This window comes from Poecilia latipinna, unplaced genomic scaffold, assembly GCF_001443285.1.
Source record: "Poecilia latipinna isolate Pla-1442-1.1 unplaced genomic scaffold, P_latipinna-1.0 Scaffold939, whole genome shotgun sequence".
In the NCBI taxonomy this organism is placed as follows: domain Eukaryota; kingdom Metazoa; phylum Chordata; class Actinopteri; order Cyprinodontiformes; family Poeciliidae; genus Poecilia; species Poecilia latipinna.
In genome coordinates, this window is record NW_015113555.1 from 4,977 (window position 1) to 26,238 (window position 21,262).

Genomic DNA, 21,262 nt, shown 5'->3' on the forward strand with positions numbered 1-21,262 from the left:
GATTACACATTCACACTCTTGGGGATTTTTTGTGTTATCATTTTTATTATTACTTTAGATTATTATTCAGTCTAATATTAATCAGTAGTGGCGTGCTGTGCTAAGACTTTTGATTGCTGTGTTAAATATCTGTGTTCTTGAGAACTGATTGTTCCCTCCACCCTTGGAAGAAATCGCTCTCAAGGGAAAGAGCTTGATGACCTGTGTATTAGATAAAGCTTGCCATCTGTTTTTGTTGTTTATCTTTTCTGACTTTTGTTTTCACAAATAAAAAGCTTTAGCAGAGAGAGGGCAGAACGCTCAGTGAACGGCTCGGAGGAGCAGTTTGCTGAGTCTTCTCCTTTTGCAAAAGTTTGGCCATAAAATTCATATACGTTGTCTGTGGTTCTTTTATGTAGGTTCAGAAAAATACCTATCACACACCTCCAACCGGACCGGACTCAAAGGCAAACGGACTGGAGTTGGTTTGAAGTGAACAGCCAACGTGTTTATTTTCCTTCGCGTTTCCGTTAGTACCCGGATGATGCTCCTGTAATCTCAACATGAACAGAATTTACCAAAAATCAACCAGGAAGAACCCGACACCAGACCAGCTGGTTCCGCTCAGGCTCCACCAGAACTTTACGGTGACTGAGCAGGACAGAGGCGGATGAGAGATGGTACCAGAACCAGAGAGGTTCTAGATCTGCCTCCACTGAACAGAACCACCTGGTTCTGAAGGAGGAACCACCAAAGTCCAAATGTTTGGTAAAGTAAGAATCCCGGACAGACTGCTGCTGGGACGGAACCGGAACATTACCTCAGCTTCACCCTGCCAGATCCAGCTGGTTCCCACAGAGCTGCTGTGTTGCGTAACGGGCCTGGTACCGACCCGTTCTCCTCCTGGGAGCAGAAGCAGCCGGATCGGTTTCAGGCTGGAAAATGACGTAACCTGTTGCTACGTTACCGCTGAGGTTGAGGCTGCAGATGGGTCCGCAGCGGACACCCGGCCCGTTTCCCACTCAGGACGTCGTCATGGCAACGTCCTGACAGACAGGTTCTGGGCTTACAGTCCAGCTTCACTGGCACCAGAAGCATTTCGTCTTCATTTCCTCAGCAGAGCGGTTCTTCATAAACCAAGTGATGGCAGATTTATGACAGAGATGGATATACAGACCAATATTTACGAATTTGTCTGTTAAACGTGTTTTTGACACATAATGCTTTTTCAAAGTACAAATTCATTCAAAATTCTTACAGAATTCTCTTCAATAAATTCATTAATGGAGATATTTCCATATCTCCTGGATCCAATATGGCCGCCATGCATGGTAAACTTGGTGGAGGTTGTTGTGAATAGTTTCTGATGTACCAGTATCAAACTGGTGGGTTTGATAATCTGAGCCGGGTCACAGATCCAGCTGGTCCAGAACCATCTCCTGATCCGCTGATGGGAGGAAAAGCTGTGGCTGTTTATGGCATTACCCCCCCCCCCCAACCCAACCCCCAACCCCAGCAGGGCAGTGATTTGATTTTGGTTTTAGGTGGAGTTGCTGCTTTTATGGACATGTTCTCATTAATCTCTTTATATTCGTCGTATATTTGTTCTAAAAGATGAAAATAACCGACGGTTTGCTTGTTGTTTTCTGAAGTTGCTGCTGTTGGAGTCTCTCTACACGATTTACTGACAGAACCACAAACTGGACTGGCTCGCAGACGGTTCTCTGGCTCTGGGCTCCTTCAATTTGATCCTCCGAGTTTCTCCGGAGCTCCAGCTCCACTGGCATGGCGGCTGGAGCATTTACAGTGGAAACTGTGGTTTTAGGTCCAGTGCTTATATGAAGCATTAAATGAAAGCCATCAGACAAGCCTGGAAAACATGTTGAGTAGGCTTCTCCACATCTTCCAACCCGACCACAGACGGCTTTATTGTGTGAATAGATGAGGTCTTTATGTAGAAGGCAGCTTATGCAAGACACATTATGTAAAAAAAGAAACCAAATTATTTTATTATTGAAAAACAACACAGTAACAAACACATTTATAAAAAAAATCACCAACAACACATTGTGACTTTCTTCCAAAGCTGTCTCCTGTGTTTAACTGAGCCATGATTTATAAGAACAGCTCTGAGCATAAGTCAGGCCGCAGCTGAGAGCGGCAGCCATGTTGAACGGCCCAGTCCAGCAGGACTGGAATACAGCATGTAGAAAAATGACCTGCATCTGTTATTGAACACCGAATGAAAGCCTCCAGGTTCCTCCATGTTGAACCAGACAGCTAATTAAAAATGGATCTGGATTGTTTCAAACATTCAGACAAGAAGCTACGCTAGCGTTCACGTCTCGTTTTACTTCTGGACAACGACCCAGGAGATCAGTTACAGAGTAACTTATTATAAGACATGTAGTATGACAATAAAACCCTTTAGCTAGGCAGCTAGCTGAGCAGTAGTAGCTACACCGCTGCAGCGTTAGCTTGTTGCTATTGAACAATAATAACACCTTTCAGCTAGCAGCTAGTGATTGAACAATATCAATAAAACTCCTCAGCTAGTAGTTAACCAAGTGGTATTAGCTACACAGCTGGAGAGTTAGCTTGATGTGATTGAACAATAACAATGAAACCCCTAAGCTAGTAGCTAGCTAAGTGGTATAAGCTACACGACAGCAGTGATGGCTTATTGCTATTGAACAGTAACAATAAAACCCTTCAGCTTGCAGCTAACTGAGTGGTAGTAGCTACAAGGCTGCAGTGTTAGCTTCCTGTGATTGAACAATAATAAAACTCCTTAGCTAGCAGCTAGCTAAGTGGCTAAACGGCTGAACACAAAGTGCTGCTTTAGCTTATTGCTATTGAACAGTAGCAATAAAACCTTTTAGCTAGCAGTTAGCTAAAGCCTTTCCGTCCTGTTAGCATGGTAGGAAGTGGAGGCCTGCCTGACCCCAGTGAGAGTTAAATCTGCTAATCTGTGTAGAAACGACACACTGTCCATATAAAGTCTTATACATATATTTGTCCTGTGCAAAATGCAAGCGTAGAAAATTTCCCCCCAACATCTGAACGACACATTCAATGTGTAGCTGTTGTGCTTTAAGCATCAAACCCCATTTTAAAGAAGCAGAGCTGCATGATGACTGGTTTAGAGAATAGCTGCATCAACATCATGCACCTGTAGATCAGTAAAGTTTACCAGGAAGTGAGGTCATGACCCCCACATGTATCAGAAATTACTTCAACAGGATGACCTTTGAACCTGTGACGTGATTGCTTATAGGTAACTGGTTGTACTGGTGAGATGCCAGTCAACACGGTGAATGTTGTGGTGGGATGTGCTGAGGCTCCGCCCACCCTGTGACCTCCTGTGACCCCCGTTACCTCCTGCCTGTCGCTGCTCATGAAGAAATGAAACCAAAGACTTTTGGATAAATAACATCTCACAAGTGATGAAAATAGTAATCCAGGGAGCCAGCTTCCAAAGATTTAACACAAAATAAAATATATCTATCATGAGTTTGTTCCTGCTCTAATCGCTGTAGCGTTGGTGCTTGATAAATAGTAAAGAGAAGGCATGTCTGCTATAGTTGTACAAATGCTCTCTCCTTACAGTTCCCTGATGAGGAAGTCCGGTACATGTTTTTACAGCACTGGGCGCCCAGCTCAGGGTCCGGCTGGGTCAGCCCCCCCAGCTGAGGTCAACAAGTCCCTTCCTGCTGAGGATCCCAGTCCGTCTACCACTTCCCAGGGATTGGCGTTCCACATTCGTACCAGGAGACGTAGTTGATGTGGGAATGTCCTCCTATTTGTCCAAAGTGGACGGGCTCCTGGCGCAGAGCTCTGAAGAAACCTGGAGTAGGAGGAAAACGCACACAGTTACAAACGTTGATCTGCCAATCGATTGAAGAATGGAAGCAAATTAATCACTATGACAGAAATTCGGTCATGTCTCCAAGCACTCGACAGGAACTGAAGGAAATTTACTCCAGTACAGAAGTTGTAGCAAACCAGTTCAGGGGACAACTGACTAGTTTTTCCTAGTTTTTGCGTGTTAACTTGTTACATCGTGACCCGTCTGACAGCTTGGTGTGGAACTTGATGGTTCCCAGTAGGTGAAACCTTACTGCTGTCTCCTTCCCCTAAAGTTTACCTCAAACTGTTTAAAGACGCTCCAACAAAACCACTAAAGAAAACATCCTGCAGAACCTCTGATCTTCGTCTCAGTCTAATCTAATCTGGATCTGTGTGTGAAAGTCTCCATGGTTACCGTTTCTGGAGGGGAGCTGGTCCGCTCTGAGCTGCCTGCCGGTCCGTCCGTCCAGAAAAGAATCCACAAACTGGCAGTGATCCTCTCCAAAGCCGCTCTGATCGCCAATGTGGTAGAATTTACCTTCAAGATGAAAGGAGACAGTCAGAACCAGAAGGACTTCAGCAGGTCCGGTTCGGTCCAGTCCAACCCGCTCACATGGCCACTCACCGTTCAGTGAGTCGCTCAGGTAGATCTTGTACCTGAGCGAGTTGCACAGCTGGACGCCTACAAACTTGCGGTACCAGGTTCTCTTCACGTACTGCTTGCCGTGGCAGTCGGAGTACGAGTCGGTCTTGAACGGGAACTGAGTCCAGATGGCGTCTTTTCCTGCACAGAAAACGGGTCAGGCCTCCGCATCCAGCTGTGCTGATCAGACAGAACCGCGGCTGGATTACCTGAGACGTTCTCGCTCACACGCGGATCCGCTGCAGGAGCAAAGACTCAGATTAACTCAGATCTACTGGACTCAGATCCACATCAGTGATGACTTGATCATCAGAGCCAGACCCTCTACAGAACCAGCTCGGACCCTGGAGACCCAACACTGAGGGGTTATGAGTTCTTTAGTGAAAGATGAATGTGTCTCCCCACCGGTTTATGACCCGTGATGACGTGTCTGAGCTGCAGTGAAGCGGGAGCAATCACAAAGTTCCTTCATGGCCCATTTGTCATTTGATGGATTGTATATCTGAGCGGCTCCAGGCGGGCAGTTGTTCAGATTAATCATGAATATAAACTTGTATTTCTGGAGGAAACGGCCTGGAGGCCGGAGCAGCGGGGGAACCCGCAGAGCGGTTCTGGAGCGGTTCTGGTTCTGACTCTGATGATGAGGAGGATCCATACCAGACTCCGTGTTGAAGGACACCGGCTCACTCAGAGGACCTTCTCCCAGCTCGTTCTTCGGCTTCACCTTGAACTCGTAACTATGGCAACCAGAGAAACAATTCAGATGCAGTCAGAATTGTTTTAATGTTTTTACAGGACAGAAAATAAACATCCAGTCGTCATTTTCTGGTTCCCAAACTGACCCAAAGGAAGAACCGTCTGACAGTGGGACAAACGGTTCACTGATCAGAAACTGAAGTTAAAGGGGATGAATTATACAAAATACACATTTTTGTTTTTGTTCTTCAATTTGGGTTTTTACTGATTCTAAAAACAAACCAAAAAAAAAAAAAAAAAAACACCTGCAGATTTTTGGCATTAAGTTCATATTTTTGGTGTCTGGAAAATGAGCCGTTTCAAAATCCTCTGGATTAGTCCATTACCTAGCAACCCAGGCTGATCTCCAGTGTTGGTGCAGCTGTACAGTGGCTGCTGGAAAAGACAAGAGTTTTGTTTCTGCATTCATTTTGTGGAGAAGGCTCCATGTCTGCTTTTCTAAGACGTACGGTTGTATAAGTGTTCATCTGTTTGCAGCCATTTTCACATGTGACTGTAAACGTTTAGCTGGGGGCGTGGCCAGCAGCAGCTCATTTGGATTTAAAGTGACAGAGTCCCTAAAACGACTCAAACTGATCAGACTAAAATCTCTCTGTCCAAGAATGATTTTGTGTAAAAAAAAAATGTAGTGAACAGGTTTTGTATAGGCCATCCACCTTAACTCCCATTCTCTTGGTCCTAACTGTGAACCCGGCCTCACTCCTCAGAACCGTTCTCTCATCAGGACTCATGAAGCATCGGCTGTAGCAGAGCTCAAACCGAGCGCGGCGCTGCGGCCTGTTTGCACAGCTGCAGACTGGAACCTTCACAGATTAATCTCCCTCCATGAGACGCTGGACCTCTGCAACCTGCTGGGGAATGAGGCTGTAGAGCGAGAGGTGGAGTACCTGCTCTCAGGGTTCAGGTTCTCTACTGCAGTGTGGGTCTGGTTGGTGGTCAGGATAGAAACCCGTTCTCCATCCGGTCCCTTAGCAGTGGAGATCACCTCGTATTCTGCAGAGAGACAGCAGAGCATTGATTCTTCAGATGTGACGGTTCCTGACAGACTCTCTGTCCTCTTGGCAGATCGCTGCCGGCCTACCAGTGGTGTGGTTGTCTGGTTTCTCCCAGTCCAGGATGATGAAGGACGGACATCCCTCCACCGTCACCACAGTGAGGTTGGCAGGTGGGCTGGTTGGAGGAGATGTCACGTTCACCTCGCCAGGTTCGTCTTCAGGGAAGTAGTTGAGGGAGGAGGTGATGGAGCAAGGCTCATCTGGCTTCTTCCCGGTTTGGTAAACCACATGAGGCGCTGTGGGAGGGAACCAGTTAAATTAACTCAACAGGAAGTAAAACGCTTGTTTTGTTGTTAATCCAGTAATGAAGACGTGCTGCTGCTGGTTGCTGCTTATTGCTGCTGGTTGCTGCTTATTGCTGCTTATTGCTGCTGGTTGCTGCTTACCCACGTAACGCTTCTTGCCCATTGCATCGACATCAGAGGTTGGCTGAGACTGGAAAAGGTCTGAATCCTCCCAACTCTCCTGCCGAGTCACTGAAAACAGAAATGTGGTGACATGAGACAACAAACTTTTCTGCTTCCTTCAACAGGTTATTAAAGGTTTATGGCCTATACAAAACATGGCCATTATGATTTTGCATAACGAGATTCTAGTCTGATCAGTTCTGACCATCTTTAAATTCAAATAAGCTGCTGCTGACCACGCCCCCCAACTCAACATTCACACTTTCACATAAAGATGGCTGCAAACAGATGCACAATTATACAACTACATGTTTGAAAAGCAGAAGTGGAGCCTCCTGCACAGCCAATCAGAATCCAGCAAGTGGTTTCTGAACGGAAAGTCATTGACTTTTCCAGCAGCCATTGTACAGCAGTAAAACTAGCTGACCAAACATGCCAGAACTCTGCCTGGGTTGCTAGGTAACAGCCAGAACTCCGCCTTGGTTGCTAGGTGACGGGTAATTCAAGACGTTTTTGAAACCTTTTGAAATTTTCCAGACGCCAACAATCATAAATTTATTGACAAAAACCAACTGTTTTTTTAAGCACTTAAAAAGCAGTAGAGACACAATGGGAGTTTAAAACATGTAAAATGTGGATTTTGGTTGTTCCTCCTTTAGGAATCAAAGCTGCATCCTTACCCACCAGCTCCCTGATCCCCTCCAAACCTTCGCCGTGTTTCTGAAGACTCACCGGCTGTCGGAGCCACTGTAGTCGTGGTTTGTCTTCGCTCCTGTTTGGTCGGTTTGGTCGTCACTTTGGGATACTTTGGGATTTCTGGGTTTCCGCTCTTGTCAGGGCGGTTCACCTTGTCTGAAGAAAAGAACATTTTAGAGGTTTCTGTCTGTCAACATGGCGGTAAAACCAGCAGCCATGAAGCTGATCTTTTACCGGTCTCTCCAGGTTTTCGCACATCGTTTGGCCGGATGTTCAGAGTCGTCCGAAATGGAGATCCTGAAACAACAAGAAGCAGCAAACAGGCTCTGTAACCGCGCAACCAGTTATGATTTTCTGAAGATACAAGAGACATAAAGCAGCTTTTTTCTATTTGATGGAAACCATTGGTCTGCTAAGATTAAGATCATGTGCTTTGTATGCTTTTGAAGTGGTGCAGGGCAGAAATGTTCTGTAAATGAGCGTCAGGCCTGTGGGAACGGCCTTCATCAAACAACGTTAAGCTGCAGCAGAGGCGGTGGGTCCGTTTCCAGCCAGGTGTTCTTCAACCTCCTGGGGAAACGAGAGTTTAACCAAACCAGAGCTCTGCTCTGACTCCCAGCGCCAAATGAACCTGAAAACATGAACCATCCCGTCTGCAGCCACAGGACTTGATGTTTCTGATGGAGGCGTCCAGAACCTGCAGCCAATTACACCCCCACCCGAACCCCTCCTCTGTTAAAGGAGAAGCCAAAATTCCTCACAATCAGGGAATTGAGCCGTTTCCAGAGCGAAATGGCATGAATGCAAAACCAGCAACATGAAACCCGGCGGAATCCCGCAACATTTTAGCTCGTAACTTGAAACAATACAGAGGCATTCCTTCCAATCAGGATGTGTAAATATGATGGCTGCTGCAGCACCACCAATATTTGCTGTTTGCTTAAATTGTTTTGGTTTCTAAGAACTGCAGAGCTTTCGAGCTACATTCCTGTTATTCTTGGACATAAACTCCTTCTGCCTGTTAAAGCTGGAACCAATAAATGCACAGAGGTTTATACTGGACCGTCCTGGTGGAAACTGCTCTGTAATTACAGTGTGTTTTCCATTGTTTCACACACAAACCGGCCTGATATATAAATAGTTGTTTCCACGTTTCCGTGGAAAGTGATCGATGCTCGCCATGCATCACATCAGCAGCAACATGTCCGCCGCCCAGCGTGCAGGAAGCATCAAAACATCAGGCTGAGAGCAAGCACCAGGTCACCACAGGCCAGATGCAAGCAGTTTGTCTGTGGCGAGGAAAAGTGCAAAGCCCTGCAGAGTGAAGTCCTTAAAAAATAAGCTATCAGGGACCATCATACTTTCCAAGAAAAAAGTATTTTCCACAAGATCTGCCGAAGTCTTTGGCTGCAGCGTTGAAGCTGGCGTCTCGTCTTTCCCTCCTCGTCCCTTTTGTGTCTTGATCCCAAACAGCCCCAACCCATGCGGCGCTGGTGCAGCGCGGCGCTGGTGCAGCGCAGCAGAGCAGCTGAAGCACGCAGCAGCGTTACGGCGCAGACAGGCAGGGGTCATGCTGTTACCAACCATAAAGCCGGTCGTCAACGACGACACCCGACCGACCAAACCCAGCAGGAGCATCAGACTTCTTGTCCTCCGTCAGCGAGTTGTTGACTGCAGCAGGAGAGGCAGGGCAACTGAAACATGGCTCTGATTGGACGGTTATTCTGTCACTGCTCTGTTTACACCTGTATGCTTTCAACAAGTCCCAGATCAATGGTTTTTATGCAAACAGAAAACAGTTAAACCGACACCAAGCCGTCTCTGGATCCCTCAGCACATCGAACACACAGTGAACTGATGGGACCTTTTCAAATAATCAAGCTGCAGCTTCATCTTGATTATTTGAAGGACATTCTGCCAGAAACATGGCTGAAGACCAGCAGAAGCTTGACTGGAAGCTGAAAACATGAGACAACAAACATGGATGGACAGATCAATGGATGGAAGGATGATGGATGACAGGATGAGGAGATGGACACAAACATATTAATGGATGTGGACAAAAACAGCAACATGAGCCGCAGTGGAGATGGAGATGCTGCAAAGCGAGTGAAGGGTTAATGATGACACGCAGAAGACGAACAAGGACTCTTTACCCAGTCGAGCTCTGGGCCATAAGGCCAGTTTGGGCTGGGAAATGCCCCGGTGTGGCTGTCCGTTTGCTGTAGGGAGAGAGCCAAGTGTCAGGAGAGGAAAGAACCAGGATCCTTCAGAAGAACAACCAACCAAAACCTTTAGAGGAACTCAAACGGTTCCTCCTGCTGGAGACGACAGACAGGATCTGAAAGCAGAGCTTTGGACTGGATCTGTGGGGTTTCTACCAGTAGCTATGAAGCAGCAGAGTTTAGATGAGAACCTGAACCTTAGACCTCAGGATTTCATTCAGCTTGTCTGCTCTGGTTTGAGTTTCACTCCAGCGGTTTGGAAAAGACGTTGCTTCAGCGCATAATCACTGGGTTTCAAGATTAGAGCGATAAGACTCTTTAAAAACATCTGGTTCATGTAAGCTGGGACGAAGCCTGGAGCTGATAATGGGTCCTCAGCATCATCCGGTCCAGATGAGCCTGGTTCAGAGGAAACCTGGTTCTGGTACCAGAACAACACGGCCTTCATGAGGAAGACTTTGGTCTGTTATTACTGAGGGAGTGGGAGGCTGCAGCACAAACTGGCAGAAATAATCAAAACTTAAAATATTCTACAAATGTCTGCCAACCTGAGGCAGGTCAACCTGGCCTCTGCTGGACCTAGAAGACTTGTTTGGTTGTTCAACTGACAGGTTCAGCAGCCAATCACAGATCATCATCAGGAAGATTAACGTCAGGAAGTGAAAGAGACGCTTAGACAGGAAGTGTTTCAGAAATCCCTACAGTGACTGGATCAGAGGTGTGATGGTGGGTGGGTCAAAATGTTCTGAAAAAATTGAAAGGTGCCGGAAAAAATCTAAAAAAAAAAAAAGTGCTGGTACATTAATAGTATCGATCGGTTGCAACAACGTCACTTAATCGCTGGAGGCGCCATGACGACGATGGAAGTGAGGGATGGGAGGATTGGACAGATTGTTTCTAAAGTTGTTTTTTCCAGTTTATTCATGGATTCTACTGGTTCAAGTCAAGATCATTTATCCTGGCTCATAGATTTACAGAAGATGGATATAGTTTGCTTAGAAACTGACATACTGACATTCTGATCAAATTGAATTCATGCCACATGATTTATGTCACCGTTTCTCGTTACACTGGAGCAGCATTAAAAATGTCAAAAGTCCAGATGCTAACCAGTTTCTTCCTTACATGCTAGGCTACATGATGGTGGCATTGTCGCCATGGTTACCATAATTCAATATTTGTTGCATCTTAAATCATTTTTATAAAGAATACAAACGTTAATCTTCTTATCTAGCATAAAGCTGTAAATCCACGATGACGCCGATGGCTGACGGTTAAGATCACCGTAACGTTGATCATTAAAAGTGATCAAATAAAACTTTGGTTTGCATCTTTGTCTGTTTGACTGCGCAGCACCTTATGACCATTTAGAAATAAAGTGGTTATCAGGCTACCAGCAGTTTTGAGCGGCGTTCTGTTGGGTTTGGATCTGTCTGCAGTAGCGTCAGAGAACGTAAAGTGGGAATAAAGGTTCAGTGGAAGATTACCCCCAATGATCAAAGAGGTCGGGGACGAGTTACTGGATCTAGAGGGAGAGTGGCGCTGTGTGACGCGGTAAGAGAAGGGGTCAAGGTGGCTCCTCAAGATCAGTGGGGAAGCTTCAGGGCTGGAGGATATCACAGGCAGTGACGGCCTCCCGTTCCTGCTGCTGCCTTGGCCTAAAAGAGGAAGAACAGTCGCAGTGTCGGGTTACAGTTTGACGTGATCCTGCGATGGAAAACAGAGAGCTAGCAACAGCCCTGAGCGACGGACCAACAGCTGGAGGTTAACTCGGCTAACAGACGGATGAAGGATGGGTGGTGATGATGATGATGGGTCTCTTAGCTACAACAATCTTGGATCCAGTCAGTGAAGCTGCTGCAACAAGCAGCCATGACTGAGAGATTGTGCGCTACATGCAGACGCTGGATGGGATGGAGGTGAAGGAGCAGACCTGAGGATAAAAACAATCCACCAGAAGCCTGACAGGGAGAGCAGACAGACAGACGGACAGAGCGAGGCCGGCTCTGAGCGGGCAGGAAGTGAGGTTACCCCAGGTGCCGGGCTTGGCCCGCTCATTGGCCAGGGCGAATCGGAGCAGCGGCGAGCCGTCCTGAGGTCTCACAGCAGCTGTGAGGATAGAAAAGGTTGAACACTGCAACAACAAACATGCTTCACTGGAAGAGACGGTTCCCGTCCTGTCAAAGTAAAGCCACAGTAACCAGAGGTCATTCTGGAAGAAAAGGAAGGACGAAGTCAGAGGCAAACCAGGAGGATGTTAGCAGGAGAGAGGTGGAAATTACCCGCAGGATTAGGAAGCTTCTCAGGAGCCCTGCTGGGGGCCCTGCTGGTCTGAAGCGCGGCGCCTTTGGAGGGGAAGTTAGAGACAGTGATGTTGGCAGGAGGGGTGGAGGTAGGCAGCAGTTTGGGGGGGGCAGGGGTCCGCCGCTCCGCAGGATGGGTTCGGTTGGTTATGACACTGTTTCCTTTTTCTGGGACAGAGAGGAGAGATGCTGTGATCCTCGATCCCAACAACAGAAACTCGTCTTTAAACTCAAAGTTTCCCTCTGAGTACTGAGACCTTTCTGCTTTCAACCAAAACTTCCTCGGTTGTTAATTATGGTTCAGATTCTTTTGGCCAATTGGGTCAAAGTGAAGTTGAGATGTTCTGGTCTCAGTAATCATGTTCCTCAGAAAGACTGAAAGTTTAAAAGACTCTGGACTGAACTGAGCAGAACGACTCGTGTCGTCTTTCTGCAGAGAGAAAGACCAACAACGTCTGCGTCTGAACTTACTGATGGCATGCAGACCTGGCATGCAGTCTGGGTGAGAAACGATGAAGAGACGCAAAGAAAGAGGAAGAAGAAGGGAAATGTAGAGCTTTACTCATCAATAAGATGTTTTTAAGGAGGTAAAACCTGGAAACAAGCCCAGTGATCAGATAAATGATGGTTTATGAACAGATACTGACCCTGAGGAACTCCTCAGAAAAGGTAACGAACACCAAGACGTTGAAGCTGGTCCATCATTTGGTTCGGTTCACACCTGAGAACATCATTAAGGTTCTCAGGTGTTTAGAAGAACCCTGACTTTAAAAACTCACCTTGCTAACAAACAGTAAACTCTGCTGATATGCAGATGATCAGGTGATTTTTTTTCTACTTTTACATGAACAGATATTCTGTTTTCAGCGAAAAATGGCAGAAAAAGCAGAAGGTGAAGATGATGAGTCAGTGAAAGGTCAAAGGTTGCCAGTGGCTGATGGATGGTGGTCACATGATGATGGCAGCGTGGGCGGGGCCAAGTCCACTTACTCTGATCCAGTGACATCACCACCAAGGCTTTCTGACTGGGCCGAGCATGCAGCCAATCAGGACAGGCCCCGCCCCTTTCAGGAGCTGAAGCTGCATGAATGGATGAAGCTGATGGTTAAAGAAGGAAAAGTATCTCCATGGTTACCGGGTGAGCCGTGAGCGGGTTTGGGCTGGGCGGAGCCGGGCGCAGGGACCGTTTCCTGCTGGCTCTCTGGGGACTCTGTGGGAAACAGGAAGCTGTCTTTACGGACGAAGAGGAGAGGAAAGACAGGAGAGGAAGAGGAAAAGAACCGGACCGTTTCCAGAGAAACAGCTGCAGTTCAGGTCCGACTGATGAGCCTCAGCATGCTGGGAGTTTACAGAGGTTTTTAAAGATTGGATCATTTTGGGATCAGTTGACCGTCACTGCAGCGCTTCGGTCCGGTAAGAGAGTCTGACGCCCCGAAAGAAAAGGAAGGATGAAGGAGGAGATAATCACCGAAGACGGAGCGCGACAGCCCGGGGTTAACTGGCTTAACGGCCGGGACCCAAAGACCAGAACTGTTGTGAAGAACTGCAAATAACAACAGTCATTACTGCTCTTCAGTCATAAAGCAAAGTTATCATCACAGTTTGTCTCATTTACTGGTTAGAAATGTGGAGCAGCTTTAGAGCTTGTGTTGTGATTAAACTTTACCTGGAGAAGGAGGGAACGACTGCTGAGGTTTCTGCAACACAAACCAAAGAACAAATGTTCAACAACTTCATCTCTCTAACCTGAAAGGCTGTGTGCCATCTGCATTTATAAATCTGCATTTATCTGCTAATCCAGTGAGATCCAGTAGCCGTTACGTACCATCGGATTTGCCAGAGGTTTCCGCGGCTTGTACGGTTTCTGATTGTTTTTATCTGCAGATTAAGAAACAACAATTTATCAGAGAACATGGTATGATTTCAGCAGAAGTTCTTTCTGATTGGTGGAAGAGGTTCTGCTTACTGGCCGTGTTGGTGCTGTGGATGACCGGTTTGCTCCAGAGGCCGCTGCGGTCATCCTTGTTGGAGCGAACCCCGAACTCGTACTGCGTGTCGGGCTTCAGGTGGTCAATGACGGTGTCGCTGGTGGGACAAGTCTGGTAGATCCACTTCCTGTTCCTCTCCCTGTACCGGATGGTGTAGAACCTGGAGCAGGACAGAGGACACACATCGTCACACACATCGTCACACACTGGACGGTGGATGAGCCGGAAGATTCAACAAGAGGTTCAAACTCAATGGACACAAGTCGATGCTTCACATCTTCTTTGTTAAGGCTGAAGTGATGCTTTAACGCCATTTTGGAAGATTTGATACTAAAAATACTTGGAAGCATCCAAAAAAAGGGAAAACACTTGGTTAAAATGCTCCTAGTGGCCTGTAAAAAGATCCAGCGACTCTGTGGACCAATGAATTCAGATCATGACGTTTTGCTTGCTAACATGTTGTATTTCTAACAGTTTGTTCTGGTTATAAAGATGCTTTAAACGTCAGCAGACCTTCTTGAACAATCTCTGTCTGAAACTTAAACTCCTTCCAGTTGCAAATGGCTCCTAAAAGCAACATTTTGGTTCTTCTGGGCCGTTATGAACAGTAGGATCAGACTCCAACGTCTCTGGAGTTGAACAGGCGTTCAGAAACAATCTGCATCACCAGATGGATCCGCTGAAGCTGCTGGAGCGTCAACAAGCAACCCAACGCTGCGGCTGGAAGTCTGGATCTCGTCAGAGTTTCACTGACTGCAGTCCTGAAGGTGTCGGGTTAACAAGACGTTAATAACCAAGGAGGCTTGAAGTCGTGTGGTTTCTCTGGGCGTCTGCAGTCGTCATGACCTCAGCATGGAAACAAGCATGTTGTTCATCCTGGCCAGCGTGGATCTCCACTTTCTCCTGGGTTTTGGGAGCGAGGCAGCAGCCAAGCTGAAGGAGCTGACGTTAGCTTTAATAAGAGCAGCAGAGGACTGCAGGGTCAAGATTTCCAGAGGCTCCTCCAACTCGTTTGACAGGGAAGGAAAAATGTGAGCTGCAGGCGGCGGGAGACGATCACTCAGCACAGGCTGACGATTCAAACACAACAGATGCGTCTTCCTGACTGGACAGACATGAGACTCTGTCCCACTGTGGACACGGAGACGTCAGGTCAGGATTGTTATGACTCCTCACCCGTCCTCCAGACACTCGCTCATGATGTTCTTCTCGTACGGCGTCTTCAGGTGGTTCCCCCAGGACAGCAGCACCGCCGTGGGGCTGATGGAGCCGATCACCAGGTGGAGCGGCTTCTCCAGGTTCACCTTGCCTAAACAGAGACATCCGTGAGACTGCAGGAGGTTTGGATCGGACCGGACCGGACCGGACCAGAACCCTACCTGTGCAGTGCTTCTTCATGTCGTTGACCGGGATTGGCTGGACGGCCACCAGGTACTTTGGTTCAGCATCTGAAACAAAATGGCGGCTGAGCTAAGTGTTTGGTGACAGATGGTCTCAGACATGGAAATACAGAAACATTTCTGATTCATTCCAACAGCGACCGTCAGCAGAAATGTTCCTTTGGGCCAAAACACTCTCAGATTTCTGCTGGTCTTTGTCCAGCCACCTGATCTGATGCAGAAAGTTGGATCAGCATGAAGACTCTTAACAGGTAAACGATCCTGAAGATGAGTTTGTTCAGAAAGTGTTGCATCTGGAGTTTCTCCTGCCTGTTGGAAACATGAACAGGTCCTGTGGGACTGGCTGGACTCTGTTATGGAGCGCCATGACAGTGATGATGTCATGGCGGCGTGACGCTAAGCAGACGCACACATGGCAGCGATTACAGATGAAGAGAAATTTCTCTGCAGGAACAAAAACTTGAAAGTTCTTCCATACCAAAAAGCTTCGGCTCTTTGTCTGAAACACGTTCAGGTGAAACATGGAAGGACATGAATGAAAACTGTTTCTCCCCAGAGAAAGGCAGTGAGCTTCACGTCTTCCTTTATGATAACCAGCATGGCATTCAGCAGAAGGTGACAGTAAAGCGCTATGCTGGCATGGTTTTTACTAGAAGCTAGCACTAAATACTATACCAACATGGTATTTAGAGGAAGATAATGTTAAAGTGCTATGCTAGCATGGTGTGTATTGGAAAGTAGCGCTAAAGTTATATACAAACATGGTGTTCAGCAGAAGATAAAATGCTATGCTAGCATCACAATACCAACACGGTATTTAGTGGAAGATAATGTTAAAGCGCTGTGCTAGCATGGTTTTTACTAGAAGCTAGCACTAAATGATATACCAAAATGGTATTTAGTGGAAGATAGCGCTAAAGCACAAGGTATTCACTAGAAGCTAATTCTAATTCTAAAGAGCTATACCAATATATTATTTAGCAGATGCTAACGCTAAAGTGTCCCACCACTACATGAAGGGACGACATTACATCACTTCCTGTACCAGACTTCCTAGAGGAATCATCACTTCCTCTGAGGTTTGGTCCGGTTTATTGGTTCTGATGGGACCATAATGTTCAGCCCAGCCGACCCATCAGGATCTGATGATTCCCATGCAGCATCAGTCGGGTTCTTCACCTCAGAACCTGGAGGCTTTAGTCTATAAACATATTAAAAATTATCTGCATGACACAAAGCTTATGATAACTTTTATCACATCCAGATCTTCCTGGAGAGACGGAAACGTTGGAGAGTAGATCAGAACTAAACCAGATGGATCAATAACTCAAACTTTATGATCCGAGTTACATTCTCAGCTGAATCCTCCTCCATACGTCTGCTTTGGTTTTTAAACAGCAGCAGTTCACCTCAGAGGAAACACCAGCATCGGCCTGAAACCACATCTGGGTCTGATGTGGCAGGAAACCCAGAAACCCTGAAACCACGAGCAGCGGCGGATTTACAGAGTCAACATGCGGCGCTGCAGAGCTGATGGATGAGCCGAGAGTTGGAAGGACTTTAGGGATGTCCATACTCAAAGAATTATGACGGCTTATTTGGGCCAATTTAGAGAGAATAAAAGTCATACATTTCTGAAAAAAAAAAAAAAAAACAGACATTTTGAGAAAACAAAAAAATGAATTTTTTGGGCTGAAAAAGTTGAAATTTGCAAGAGAAAACTTGGAAATTTCTTCTGTACAAGCTCAGAAAAATCAAATTTTTTTTCTCAGAAATTATAAAGTTTTTTCTTGAAATTTTCAACTTTTGAAACTCAGAAATTTTCAAGTTCTTTCTAGAAGATTTCAGAGATTAATCCCAAAACATCTGACATTTTTCTTGTAAATTTTCGACTTTTGGAGATCAGAAATTTCAAAGTTTTTACTAGAGTTTATTGGTGAAAATGTATTTTTTCTATCTACAACAGTGTCATATAGATATGGCCTAGTCAAAGTCCTAAATTTAGCTGTGAACCATTGGCAGCACTAAACAGAAATGTTTTTGCAAACTGACTGAATGTGACTGCAGGATTTTGGTTTGGAATATGAAGCAGAACATCCCATGTTTATTCTCTGGACCAGAACCCGACCCGACCCAGAACCGACCCGGTTCTTACCCAGCTCGGTCTCGTACAGCTGTCCGTTCTCCGGCAGCTGGATGAACTGCTTGGAGAAGACGCTCCTGCCGTATCCCAGGATGTATCCTTCCAGCTTCACGTCCGGACCGGGCCGGACGAACTTCATGACGATGGTGTCGCCGGTGGCGTTGATCCGGACCTTCATGTTCTGACGGCGAACTGAGGGAACCAGACAGGAGGCGTGAGCAGAACCGACCCGGAACACAGAAACAAACACACAGGTTCAGGTCCGTCAGAACCAGAACACGAACCATCCCGGGTCCTGAGGGTTTTTGTGATTTTTACAGCAAAAATTTACTGATTTTGTAGCAATTTTTTCAAAAAGTTTTGGTTAAATTTACAATTTTTTAAGACAAATTTTTGCTACAAAAGTTAAAATTGCTTCACAAAACCTTAATTTGCTATGAAAGAGGATACGGTTCACTGTAAAAAAAAAAAAAAAAAAAAGATTGACTTTAATCTCAGAGTTCCTTTTTTTTGCAGAGTTCTGATTTTTTTTTAAAAAATTATAACTTTTTCTCTGATTTGACTTAAATTTCAGAATTCAGATTTTTGTTCTCAAAATCCTCACATTTCTCTGAGATTTTAATTCCTCTCAGAATTCTGAATTTTTTCTGAGAATTCTGAAATTAAACTTAAAAATCTGAGAAAAAAAGTAATTCTGTTTAAATAACTTTATCTGCATAAGTTTTGTTTATCGGTCATTAAAGAAGGGAATACATTTTTTCCTTCCTCTCAACTTTCCATATTTGGACACAGCACAGAACCTGGTGATAAAGAAACATTGTGTTGTCGTTGTTCTCTGTAGTTTGATCCAGAACCGACCTGAACAGAAACGTTTCAGAGTTCAAGGTTTAAAAGTTTGACGTTTTTTCAGTTTTTGCGTCTTTATTTTGTCCAGTAAACATGAATCTGAGGCGTCGGGTCTTCAGCTCTGTGTTTGAACTCATTTCTTTGCTCCCGTCTCTCTCTGGATGTGGAGCCGTTAGAAATCGACCGCAGGAACATCTGGAGCAGCAGATCCTGATGTTCCTGTTTATGTAGCAGCAGCAGAAACTAAAAGCTTCACAGGATTTTATTGTCCTGAAGGACAGAAAACGACCAGCCTGCAGCGTTTAGAGTCGTTAAAATCTGCTGCAGCGTTTTGAGACCAAAACGAGGAAGTTTACCATAAAACTGAGATTAAAATGTTCCATCTGCTGAAGGTCATCTAAAGATCCAGGATTTCTAAATATAAATATATTTATACTTCAGCGTCACTGTCCAATCATTATGCTGCTCAGAGCGCCCCCTTCTGGTCATAAAAATAAATAATTAACTGGAAAATGAGCAAATCCTGCAAAAATTAGTTTCTGAGAAAACATGCAAGAAACAGGCAAAAATATTTAAAAATGATAAAAATGATTTGATTAGGAGCTGAACATATGTTATAGTAGCATGGAGAGACACGCAGAGATTCAAAGAAAAGCATAAAACCTCCAGCAGGACGTTTCTGTTCCTCATGGCTTCAATTTGATGCATAAATTATTTATTTACAGTCAAATTTGTACCAACAGCAGAACTTTGCTTGGGGAAAAAAATCAGTGAAAACTGAAAAATTATTACATTATGAAATTAAAAACCTGAAAAAAATGTAAGTAAAACCGTCACAGAAAGCAAAGAATCTGAATTATGTGAAGATAATTTAATGTCGTCTTTAAACTTTGGGGAGTTTCTGTCTTTTGATTTCAAAGAGTAAAGTTTTGCTTAATTCTTGATTTTCAATGCGTTTCAATGAAGCAAAAATGTAACAAATAGTTTTTTAAAGAATATAAATAGTATTAATACCAAAACACAGTCGTTTGAGAAACCATGCAGAAATAGGTGACATATTATTTTTAGATATAATAAACTGAATAATAAAGGAAAATTTTAACAATACCTTAAACTTTAAATAAAAACTCTTCTGAAAAGCCTGCAGCGCCCCCTATGGGTCAACTATGGAATTACAGTCCGCAGCTTTTAAAAGGTTTGTTGTTTTCAGAACATGGATGTCCAGAGCGCCCCCTGCAGGACAAGTCATGCAGCGCTGCTTTGCAACAACAACGAAAAGTAAAAACAATAATAAAAAAATAAAAAAATGAAATTAGTCCTGAATGGTTAGCATGGTTAGCATCCGGCCTTTTAAAGAATACAAACTACAGACGGTGAGTTAACGCCCCCTGCTGGCCGCCTTGAAACCACTGAGTTAGTGTTTACAGTTTAACACACTAAGGAAAATGTTCCCCTCCAGTCTGGACCGGGGTTCTGCAGAACCGAACCTCTGGCTCCGATCAAAAACGTTTCAGAAACCAGAACGTCGTCTGCATGGAGACAAACCAAACCCAGCGGGTCGGTCTGCGAACCGGGCCCCAGCAGAACCCTGGACCAACACCTGCCTGAGGACCAGAACCAGAACCTGCTGACTCAGCTGATTCCATTCAAAGCGTGCAGGAGAATCCTCCTGCTGTTTTATTCTGAAATCTGGATCAGAACCAGTCAGCTTTAAACTGAAAGGATAACAACTTTTATTTTCTTTCTTCACTGTCACCAGTTTGTTTCTCTGACCTTTGACCTCAGATTGAGTCTGTTTTCTGCCTGTTCTGGTTCTTCCTCTGTGTTTTTTTTTTTTTTTTTTCAGATATCTGGACTTGCCTCGGATCCTCTGGGCCGGGCTGCCGCTCAGCAGAACCGTCCCTCCGATCAGCAGCAGCAGCAGAACTCTGAGCAGGAGAGCCACCATGACCTCTGACCTCTTCCAGGAGATGATGAGCAGGGTGAGGAAGGAGCGACCTGGAGCTGGACAACTTCACTAAGCGTCTCAGAGAGCAGCCGCCTTAGGACTTGTTCAGCTGTGGGACGTCCTCGCTGTGAGACGCTGCGGCCAGCGGCGCCATCTATAGGCTGGGCAAAGGGGGCGGAGCCTCTCTCTCTCTCTCTCTCTCTCTCTCTCTCTCTCTCTCTCTCTCTCTCTCTCTCCTCCTCCTCCTCCTCTTTGTTCCTCCTCGTGCAGAACCGAGCCGTTCTGTTTCCACCAGCTGCTGCAGACCCAGTCCTGTTCTTCATCCTCCTCCTCTTCCTCATCTGTTTTAACCCTTCATTAAAACTTTTACATCTTATTTTAATGTTTTGTCTGTTGTTTATGTTAACAGTTTATGTTTTTATATGTATGAAGGTTTTTAATCCATCAGTAAATCATTTATTGGTCTGTTTTCATTAAATCCTCTCCTGGTTTTTAATTTGATGTTTGTTTTTAATCCTTTTTTCTTCTCGTTTTTACATTTTAATCTTTATTTCGTCTCATTCTGACGCGTTTCCAGTCTCTAATCAAATGTTTTCTATATTTTTGTTTCTTCATTTTGTTCTGATTATATTTTTCATGATTTTTATGACAGTTTTCTATCTTTTTGTGTTTCTCTGCTTGTTTCCCTTGTTTTTAATCCTTTTTATTTTTCATATTTCTTCCTGGTTCTGGATCTCTGATCTTTTACGTCGTTCTTTTCTTGTTCTGCAGGATTTTTTAGGGTTTTTTTATTTGGAATATGTTGCTCTGATTTATAACTGTTTTTGCTCTGACTTTATGGTTGTTCTGTGTATTTATGATCGGGTTTTTCATCTATCAGTAAATCATTTACACATATTTCACTTTGAAACTTTCCTCTTTTGTTTTCTGCAGATTTTACACATTTTATGAGTTTTTATCTGAAGGTTTTGCATCTTTTGAATCTTTATGTTGGTACTTCATATACTTTCATTTATATGGTTAT

The 21,262-nt window shown here is 45.0% G+C and overlaps 1 protein-coding gene across 13 annotated transcripts; it reads right to left on the bottom strand.

The window, feature by feature from the left end:
- Positions 1 to 2,251: 2,251 nt before the first annotated feature.
- Positions 2,252 to 20,379, bottom strand: abi3bpb (ABI family, member 3 (NESH) binding protein b). 13 transcript variants are annotated; one of them, XM_015049321.1, is made up of 24 exons: positions 20,151 to 20,379; positions 17,457 to 17,636; positions 15,281 to 15,349; positions 15,078 to 15,210; positions 13,880 to 14,061; positions 13,739 to 13,791; positions 13,580 to 13,610; positions 13,382 to 13,456; positions 13,049 to 13,123; positions 11,893 to 12,081; positions 11,642 to 11,719; positions 11,098 to 11,268; positions 9,542 to 9,607; positions 8,970 to 9,056; positions 7,620 to 7,682; positions 7,422 to 7,541; positions 6,669 to 6,758; positions 6,309 to 6,518; positions 6,115 to 6,220; positions 5,129 to 5,208; positions 4,681 to 4,710; positions 4,454 to 4,612; positions 4,244 to 4,366; positions 2,252 to 3,826 (listed from the first exon to the last, which is right to left on the bottom strand). In XM_015049321.1, exons 1-24 carry the CDS (start codon positions 20,236 to 20,238, stop codon positions 3,711 to 3,713), a joined length of 2,574 nt encoding a protein of 857 aa, XP_014904807.1. In that variant the 5' UTR covers positions 20,239 to 20,379; the 3' UTR covers positions 2,252 to 3,710. The 13 variants fall into 13 exon arrangements, with proteins under 13 accessions (XP_014904807.1, XP_014904808.1, XP_014904809.1 ...); XM_015049322.1 differs by lacking the exon at positions 13,049 to 13,123; XM_015049323.1 differs by lacking the exon at positions 11,642 to 11,719.
- Positions 20,380 to 21,262: the final 883 nt, after the last annotated feature.